We start from the raw sequence: 10,749 nt of genomic DNA on the forward strand, positions 1-10,749 counted from the left end.
AAAGTGAATCTATTACACCGTTACTGGCATCTGTGAAGTTGTATTTGGCAAAATGAATAGTCATACTGACACCACCAACCCAAACCTAACTTTAGCAAGCAATCAATCGTGTTTTGTGGAGGTTTTTTCATTGTTTGTTTATTGTTTCTTTTTTATTACTTTAACGGTTATGGAGGGTTTCTACCCACTGGAGTTCTTCATTTCCAAAGTGCTGTGCTTTGACTGCTCCACGGCCTTAATGGTGGCTTGTAATTGCTCCATCACCCACACTAATGTGCACTCTATGCCCCTTTCAAAACAAAATCTTTGCATTTACTTTTTTTTTTTGTCATTGTGGTCCTGATTGTCAGCGTCTAAGCATCGCAGCCAATAGAGTGAGGTCTCCCAGATCCAGGGAACAGAGAGAACAATGTCATATTCATAAGCAGAGACATCAGCACTCCTGCTCATTACCACAGCACTGTGAATGGAGGCTTCTGTCCCCACAATCATGAAAGAACCTGTCATCTGTCTGTTTCTCCTAATTGACTGTTTACTACATTTCAACACAGACAGACAGACACATTTTTGATCGGCCTCAGTTTGTCATTCAGTTGTACATAAATTCCTTACATAGAAGATCCACAGTTATTTTTTTTATTTTTTTTGGTGGCAGGCTGGTTGGGGGTGTTGGTAATAATAACTACACAACTCAGTGTGATGTAGGTCTCCAGCACTACCTCCTGTGACCTTGACAAAACAACCTGATAGAGCATTTACTTAAAGGTTCTGCTATAAAGTGTATGGACAAAAACCTTCATGCCCAGCACCCAGGGAGATACTTTTAAAGAGACATTGGAGTCTTTCAGAAATTGAAAGGAATATAAAGTCAAGGATAGAAAGAGATTTTCAATTTTTCCCAACACGGACCTCCATAACCACCTTCTTTCTCTGTGTATATTGGCTGGCTTACAACAACACCTGACGTGAAAGGACAAGTGTTGAAGTGAAATCTGCCCATTTGCCTTGAGCTACAAGGACCCTCTGCACGTAGATTCATTTTATAAGCTCAAAGAGAGTGTGAAGTTTGATCGCGAGTGCACATTCACACACTCTGCCTTGCAGAGACTAGATAGAGATGGCTTTAACTGCATTTGATTTACAGATGAGCCCCTGCAATCTTTGCATTTTCACACAGCATATACAGTAGGAAGATGCAGCCTGGAAGTGTGATGTCCTCAGTGAAGTAATAAAACTCCAGTCTATATGATTTTCATCGTTGCAGCTCCTACAAGTGGCTACATTTCTTACATGCATCACCTGCCATTTTTCTGCCAGCCGCTCGCTTTCCAACAGTAAGATTAGCTGCCACCGCATAAAGTAGTGCCATGCATTATCCAGCAATTAGAGTGAGGCTTATTAAGCAGAGTTTAATGTAAATTTAATGAGCAATAAATTCAATTTCTTTAAATAGAAGAGAATATTATTGTTACAAATGATGTACTGTGGTGATCTCACCGTACAGGCCATGAAATACTTTGCAAGCGGGCACATATCAATGAGCCATTAAGTGCCGTATTACATTTATCCCGAAACACTGTACTGTACTGTAAGTGCTATTTTATAGAGATAGTCAAAAGAAGGCCACTTCAGTTTGCTACATAAATGGCACTAATGAACTGGGAGCTGAAACAGTTACTCAATTAATCGATTTGTGGATTCGCACAAAATTAATCTGCATCTACTTTGGTAATAAAGTAATTGTTTGAGGCGATTTTTGAGAACTAATGCCAAGCTTCACTGGGGAATTTGAGGCTTTTCTTCGTCTTTTGTGAAACTAAACTGCACATCTTCAAGCCTTAGACTTTTAGTCAGCCAAATAATGCAGTTTGATCGGGTTACCTTGGGCTTTGGAAGACTCGTGGACTATTGATCTAGATACTCTGGCAGTCAGTCAGGTAGTACCTAAGTACAAATTTTAGCTTTTTATTAAGCCAGTTATTTGGTATTTGTAGTTACTTCACAGAATTATTTGCTAAATACAAAACCCTAAAAGGAAATAATGAGCTGGATTTATATACTACATATATATTCAAAAAAAGTAAATGCATATATGAATAACATTTTACTGTTGTCTAACTGCAATGGTAAAATGTTCAAAATTAGTAAACTGCAGGGAAACATTACACTGTGCAGGAAACAAGTTAAAAGAGGATATTTTTATTCATTTTTTGATATTTGATCCTGTAGGGCTCAACAAAAATATGCAAAGTCAAATATGAATGTACTTCTTCGGGCCCCAGCTTGCACCACTGGCACACACTAGCGGAAAAAAGTGGGGAGCTCAACATTCGTATGATGACTGAAGAACTAAAACACTGCCACCCTCCAGAATCTGAAGAGACAAACAGAAATTGAGGGAAAAGCAGCACACCGTTAGCAGATTTCAGTAGGATCTGTTTCAAAGCCAAACCCCACCACAAGGAGCCAGAGACAAACGTCTTCAATCACTCACTGGGTCACATGCCAACTGGCAACCGAGAGTACCGTAACAACTGTATGTTTCCTTTTGTTTCTCCCAGACCCTTTCCTTCAGCAGCGCGTTGAGGCTTCATGACAGCTCGTATTGATCCACTTCACCATCACTCAGTCCTGACGAATGACTTTAAACTGGCAATAAGTGGGATTATGCAACCTTCTGAAATTCAACCATCTGATCTGCTACAACAGGCCGAGCCCCAGGAGACGCAGGCAGAGAAATACTGCTAAACAGATACTTTGGTGAAATGCAAAGTCTGGGCATTTCATAACAGGATGCTGAGAAGCTCTTTAGCATTATCAGTGCTTCCCTTTTCACCTATCACTATGCACATTTTGTGCTAGGAAACATCAAGTTAGTGAAACTATTCTCGTCTCACTAGTTCAAATCCACACATTCTGGATCGTTTACAAAGAAAAATTTGAAAGCTGTAAAAAGAAAAGTTTCCCCACTGCACACACAGAGTTTGGGCCTTTTTTCTTTTGCGCCCAGCACTCACACATGGACAGCCAGAGAGCTGAATAAACTAGGGTCACATCCAACCCTTTCTCGCTTGGGGATTATTACCTGAAAGAAGAGGTCACACGAGTTTCCTGTAACGCTGCAGCTCTCAGCGTGCCGAGCTTGGGGTTGTTTCACATTCACGATGCTTTATTTTATTCAACTGAGAGGTTAATTAAATTAATGTGACAAGGAGACGCCAGACAATGCTGTAAATGTCATTTAACCGCTATTCAACACAGACTATAATAAATTCAACAACTGTGAAATGAAAGTCTCACAAGCAGTGAACTGGAAAAAAACGCAATGTCTAAAACTTCCTTTGACTAGTAACCTCATTTTGGGAACACTCTTTACCACTCGGGCAAGCACAGGCATGCAGTGATTAGTTTCTGCAGACCTGTTGATGTGTGCTGCAGATGCCACTGTTGTACAATGTGCCTGCAATTTCTAAAAAAATAAATAAAATAAAATAAACTGCTAAAAAAAGGGGGGGGGGGGGGGTCGCTCAAGTAATCTTCAAGTGTAAACCTGTCACTGCAACTGTTGCTTGCCATTTTAACAACATGCACAGCACAACATGTCCATCCTACCTCTGGGAGGGATTTAAAGTGGCTCCAAGCTGACATTTTAACCGCTTCACATGCGTCACATTGTCAGCGGATACGTTTTCCAGGGGAAAAAAAACACTGACGCATGCAACTCTGATGCAAACGCGGTGGAATAACGGGGAAATGATGGGACTGAGCACTGCAATAGCCACGCACATTTAGTTAGCCCTGGTTCGTGCAGTTACGCTGTGAAAAAACAAGAGTAACAAAGACATAACAGATTTACATTTCCCAGCGTCACTCACTGAGGGGAAAAGTGAAGACTGCGGACCGGGAACACACACGGTCAGCAGCGGCTGCAGTTGTGCGGCCAGAGGACAATGTGCGAGACTAGAGCTGCAATGCGTGTTTTTCCTCCAAAGCGCACCTGAAGCCCAGACTTGGGAGATTTGTAGACACAGAGATGAGTTGGGACTGTGGAGGGTTATGCGGTATAAGCAAAGGATACGAGCGCACTCGATACGAGCGCACTCCAGCCGTGCTCTCTCTATCCTCTCTCTCAAGGCACAAGAGTCGACCACGTTTCAGTGAGCAATTGCCTTGTACTTGCCCTGGGTCAAAATACTGTACGACCACTTCACTCGATTATCTCTGGCGATACTTTATCTCCGCCTGTCCTAACTGTGCAGCGCTGAGAATACTTTTTTCTAGCAGTCCTATCTGTAGCTGTGCTGCAGTGAAAAACTCAGGACAGCACCCCTTTTAATCAGCGCTAAAATAAGCCCACACGATAAGCAGCCCAACAGTCTCGAGAAACGGCGTGAGTAATTTGGAGTCGACGGCACTATCGGAGAAATAGAAAGTGATGCTGAGATTTGGAGGGGAAGCTTGTGCGCATCTAGAGCGCAAACGCACCACAACTTCTCCCGGTACTCCTCGGGCTTTTGCTGTGGAAGGGCTATTTCTGCATTAGGTACGGACACACACGAGAAGCCCCACCAAAATAAAAACATACATACACCTACGAAAACACGTACCTTTCGGAAGAAACGCTGCTGAAATCACGAAAACAAAGAAAGAAATTGCGAGAGATCCGCTTCCCGTGATCGCCATGTTGGACACCTGCTTGAGACTGGCGGCGCTAAATCACCTAGAGACGGCCATGGGATGAAAATGTAGACACATGAGAGGCGGAGGGAGGGCTCAAGCAGGGAGCCCGCTATGATATTGGACTGCGTTGTGTTGCAATGACATGCAGGCCTATAAAACACTGTAGGAATATTACAGTAATACCTGGAGACTTTACAGAAATGTAAAACAAACAGGGAATCACCCGAAAGCCCAGCAGGAATATTGAAAGAATATTACAGTAATTCCACGGGAAGTGTAAAAAACATGCAGGGAGGTGTGGTGATTTCACCACCGAGAACCACAGACACTTTATAGGAATATTATAGTAATTTTATTTTATGGTTATAGCTTTTTAGTTCATGTGAGTGAAACCAGCCTGTCCCCAGCTCGCTGCGCTTTGGCTTTATAGCTGACGCACAAATAACTCTGAGGTAGAAGAAGCGTTTAGTTTCTTATTTTTACGCAGCAGTTAGTCCAATGAGAGTAATATTTGGTAATTGAATTGTGTATTCTTATATTTACGATGCGCATCAATAACCTAAAGGAGCAACACGTATACATGTGTTATAATGTATCCACAGGTTTTAACAGTTCGTCTGTGTTTGTGTGTGTGTTCAATAACACGTGTGTTAAAAGGACCGCAACAGCCTGTTTAATTAAAGGAATAATTAGTAAAGTTTGGTGAAACGCTGTTCTCAGAGGTTTTGCTTAATGCCTACTCAAAGAGCGCCCCCTTTTCTTTAACTTGTGTATTGCATCCTTTGGTTGTGGCAGTGGTGGCGTGCTCCTCGAAATGAGGAGAAAACATGTCAGAAATCACATCAGAGGTGATCATTTAAAAAATTTGAATGGAAATGTAATATTGCAGATTATTAATAAGTGTGACCACCTGAACCCTCTGTTGTTCTCCTGCTCTATACTTTTTTTCTTTTTTTATATCATACCTCCTAATGTTTCAAGTCCCTCAAGTTATTCTCACCTGAAACATGGTACATGTGGACGATCTTGTGGGAATCACAGCGCTACAGAGAACTGTGCATGACGACGTTGAATCTCATTTCCCTTTTTCATTGTGTCAAAACAGCACAAAGGCTGCTAATTGCACAATCTATTCTCTGAGACTGCGTGTCAGTCCTCATTCCATGGATGAGTAGATAGCATTTAGAACTTCACTCTAATGCTGCAGCCGTCCCTATCACTACAGATTGAATTCCACACATCAAATTTATTTCAGATGTTATTATCTGTGGCAGCTTGCCAGTTCTGCCTGCCACTCACACAATGTCTCCACAAGGTGTTTTCTCCTCACAGCACTGGCCAGGCTGCTTTACTTTCTGACAGCATAGTATTGGTGGGCACCAGTCTGCAAAGTGCACCTGGTTGAGGCATCCTCAATAAGTCAAAATTTCATATTTTTTACAGACCCCAGCCCCACCCATTGGTTATAATTTGATTTGCAGCATGCCTCATGGTCCTTTCCACTTCATGTGCACCACAATAACCCACACCTCCAACTTTTGTTTTCTCTCCCTTTCTGTCTCTTTTCCTGTCTCTGTGATTCACTCGACTACTGCGTGGCATTTCCTTTGCTCACGAGAATAGATGGGGTTCCAGGGTCTCTCTAGGAAGAGAAGCCCAGTGTTTCTGTCTCCCCGAGCAGGATGAATAATAAATGGGAATGGATCAGATGACTGAACTGCTTGATCTGGATCCTCTGTAGTAATGGCTAACCATAGATTCTCCCTGCTATGTGTGTACGTTGGTATATGAGTGTGTGTGTGTGTGTGTGTGTGTATGAGTGTGTGTTGTGTGTGTTACAAGACAAACGGTCATGCACAAACTGTTAAGCAGTTTATTTTTGAGATCTTGGATGTGGGCCGAATAGTGGTGGAGCCATTTAATTGGGCCGCCATCAGCATTTTCTATTTAAATTAGTGGAGAAACTGGTAATAAAAGATTTTCACCCAGGCCTCTTTTTCAGTTAATGTTTGATTAGAAATGCAATGGTTTTAAATTAAGATTTCTTTTTCCCCCTGGTATGAAATCAATCAAATTAACGGAAATTGAATTATTTGAGATGGTAATCTATTTAGGCAAAACCATTCACCATGAAAATGTTTTCCTCCTGTTGTGAAAGGAGGAATAATTGAATCAGACCCTTGTAAGTGACCCTGAATGGCTGAGCCAGAACATGGTTTATTGAAATGAAATGTAGGTTTTCTTATGCTCAGGCCATATACGTGTATGTGAGCATTCACACGTATGTGTTTTCCTCACACCGTTAGCACATACTGTAGGGGACTCTACAGTTGTATGATGCGTAACGCAGCGGGCTAGAACACGGGAAGAGTAATGGACTGTAATCATGCTCGAGGAAATGCGTGTTTGCAAGACTCTCTTCTGACCTATTATTCACCCAAAATTCACATTTGCATGTCTTTAAACTTATTTTAGCACAACAGCATTTATAACCGAGGACAGGATTAGTGCAAATTTTAATTTCTTTCTTTTTTTTTATCCCCCCATAGCAAATTATTACAGGAAATGATACTCCAAATATATCAGGTCATCAATTCTTTATGCCTTTGAGGGATGAAACATGTGCGCTCAATTGGTTTCCTGTCTGGTTTTTTTGTCACGCTAATATACACGTAACCACCTGTAAGTCATCCTTGCTACAGGTAAATGTCAAAGGCAAGACCAGATTGAACTGTGATGCAATTACTTCCATTAATAATGAATCCTTTGAATGTAATTTGTGCTTTTTTTGCTTTTTTACAGTAAACAAAAACACCACCACCCTATTCCATACATTTGTTTCTTCGAGGCGCCTGAATTCATCTTTCATTCAAACCTCCGTAGCTGAATATGAACTGCATGCAGTAACGACCGCCATCATTCTCCCATATAGAAAACTGGTAAACTGTTACACACATGCTACACATGTTATCAGCCGGTGCATGCACTGCCTGATAAAGGCAATTTTGCATCCACAGACATACAGCAGGTGATTGTAATAAATCATGAGTCACGTGGTACCTTGCAGAGGCTTAATGGTAATAAATTTGTCAGGATATAGTGTATGTCAAGTTGGCTGGGTAGGCCCGAGTTTGCCTCTCTTGTCTCTATATATGTGTAGAAGAGAAATATTGTTTCATTCGTCTCATTTATATAAGTCTGAACTCTGAAAGACTGCAGGGGCTTGCACACTGCACTTGTTTGGCTACTTCAACCTTTTTGGAGCTTGAAATGATCTCTTATTGCTTTATTCTCTATTTGTTTTGCCAGATATTGTCTATTTAATACGACATATTACACATACCTTACTTTTGCTACCTTCCTTACTCTTGTCCCAAATATCGTTTAGACAGTAAATTATGAATCTGTACATTACGTTTTCATATCATTTAGGTCGATTTCTCCAAGCTCGCGTACATTTTCCAAGGAGACTTGCAGCATCTGTTGCTTTAATTTAATTCAGCAGAACAAGATTTAGTTGAAATTTTCCATATTACTAACGTCCTAACAGTTTCAAGTTCTTTTAAACCTGCTCACTTGTTTCCACAAAACTGAAGCCATGGTGTTACAGCTGACTGCATCTGGATCTTTTCAAAACAATATGTCATCTTTTTTTCTTTATTTAAAAAAAAATCTGAGCTCATAAACCTTTCTATGCACCCCCTGGTTACTGCAGAAGGATCCCCTCCGGTAAAAAGCACCCCTGGCTGAAAAACTGCCTAAGGGCCCTAATAAATGTTATATCCTACAAGCTGTTGAAAGTCATTTCCTTGTAAATTGGATTGAAGACATTTAAACTGTTTATTTATCCCTGGCATAGAACATTATCCTACAATCATTTTATCATGATTATTGGTAGTAGACAGGCTCATAATCACAAAAAGAAGCAACTCAATGGGGATTGCTTTTGTGCAACAATTACAACACAGATGCTAGCCGTAGAGAGCGTTGTTTTCAAACAACTACAAATAATATATGTGAATAACAGGGGAAAAACAGAGCAAAGCTCTTTGGTTTCATGATGTATTGCTAGTTGCGCTTTACTGGAATTATTAGCACAGCTAGAGCACTTGGCTGAAAATACCCACATACAGTAGACTGAACAGAGTAATGCAGATCGAGGCTCATTAGCATCAAACTGTCTATTTCTGCCGGGAGCCAAACGGCTTGTGGCTACCTGCTGTTAATGAAGAATATCATGCCTCTAATTTTCCACATCTAAATCAAAGTCAAACTGATTATACAATGCAAGTGATTACATCACATTAACACAGATGTATAGGTGCATTTTTAGCCATCAGAAACCACATGAAATTTGGTCATTACAGCAAAACCAAGGAAATTTAAATGTTTACAAAACAGACTACGCTGTACTTAATTGTATAAATAGATTAACGTTTTACCAGGCTCAGGCAGTCAGTTGGAGGACATTACTTCATTTCCTCTAAATAGCATGAGGATTAGGACACATTCACATATTAGTTAGTAACAAAAATCCCCCAAACTAAGCTTGTATCTCCAGTAATCCAGATCAGTGATTTCATGCATATGCTCAATTATAGCGTGGCGGCATCGACATTTGGAGAAACTACAGCAAACATAGGTTCAAGTCTGTGCTACTATCCTATAGCACCCAAAGGTAAACTTAAAGTTCATTATATGCTCTATCCAAAGCCAATCAAGTCAGTATTTTCCCTAGCCCTGTGCTACAGTTCCAGTCACTACAGTGCAAAATACACACTAAAGACCAACTAAAGAGCAAGAATCAGACCTCCGAAAATCCAATAAAATGCTTTAACCTTGACAGAGCATGCAGCAATCATCTGTAATCCTATTGGATACACAAATTAGATTCTAAGACTATGCTTTCACACATCAAAATAATTTCATTTTTCAATTACTGAAATCAAAGAGACAATAATATGGCTTAGAAACATCCAAACACTTCTTAAATTGCAAATGATTTGGCAAAGGTTATTATCTTGTAACCTCTCTCTGCAGAAGAAGAAATTCTCCAGAGTCCAACCCTTGACTCAGCTTAAAACAGCAGACCATTAGTTTAAAAAAAAAGGACACTTTTTTCAGTTGAAAGAACATATCTTTGTTTTTATTTCTTGTTTATATAGCTACAAAAGGATTTCAGGTGGATTTAAGAAGGGAGATCCCATCGATTACGTTATCTGCTCCGCTGGCAATTTGGATTTCACCGACTGCTGTTGAAGAAATAACTGTTTGATCATATTAGCGCTTTAAGTGAACTCACAGAAAGCTCCTTGCAAAGCCTAATGTCTTTGATTAAAGACAAGGCTTCCACTCAGGGTCCATAAAGGCTTGATGAACATGTCTACACTTGGCAATAGCTGCATCCTCTTCTTAGGAAAAATTACATGTTATTTGCAGCACAAGCCCTATAAACAAGAAAAAAAAAGAAAGATGGTTTAATTAGATAGCTAGTGGCCTGTAAACTGTTAAGGGGGCTTTATAGTGTCCTAATTTCTATGTAAATTTGCATTGTTATTATAATACTACGCTACAGTCTTGGGCTGTCTTTGTTATGCTGAGCAGGGCCAAAGGGAGACAGAATTACAGGTTTGGCTTTATTGATGTTTTTTAATGGAGTTACAATTGAGCTTTAATAGTAAAGAAACTTTTTTTTAAATGCACCTGATTATGACTATTTAGTATGCTGTACAAGTAGATACTAAATGCAATATGTGATTATTTTTCAGGTATTCTTGGTCTGTTTGCTTTTTTTTTTTTTACCACAATTTTACATTCATAGCACAAGACAACTGTTGCATCTATTTACTTGTTTTTCCTCAACTATACTTAGCTGAAGTGTCCTTCATAAATAAACTGCCAAATACATATCAATACTCAAGCCCATTTCAGTCATTTATGCTGTAAAGCTGCTGCTACTCCCCACGTTTTAAATCGGCTCGGTTTTGAAGACACAGCTCATCAAGTAACAGTCTTAGCAGATTAGATTACTTTTCCTCCCCTGTGTTTAAAAAGTTCCCTTATTTAATA

General features: G+C 40.1%; 1 protein-coding gene across 3 annotated transcripts in view; it reads right to left on the reverse strand.

Annotated features, from left to right (window-relative positions):
- Positions 1–4,725, reverse strand: part of cadm1b (cell adhesion molecule 1b) — a 185,518-nt gene extending 180,793 nt beyond the window's left edge. For all 3 annotated transcript variants that reach the window (XM_085371763.1, XM_085371761.1, XM_085371764.1), the window contains exon 1: positions 4,608–4,725. In XM_085371763.1, coding sequence (XP_085227889.1) covers positions 4,608–4,683 — 76 coding nt within the window. In that variant the 5' untranslated portion in view covers positions 4,684–4,725. The remainder of the gene's footprint in view (positions 1–4,607) is intronic.
- Positions 4,726–10,749: the final 6,024 nt, after the last annotated feature.

The sequence above is a fragment of the Diplotaxodon limnothrissa genome, linkage group LG14 (genome assembly GCF_057381915.1).
Source record: "Diplotaxodon limnothrissa isolate DT_005_m linkage group LG14, D_limnothrissa_male_GT1.1, whole genome shotgun sequence".
Taxonomy (NCBI): domain Eukaryota; kingdom Metazoa; phylum Chordata; class Actinopteri; order Cichliformes; family Cichlidae; genus Diplotaxodon; species Diplotaxodon limnothrissa.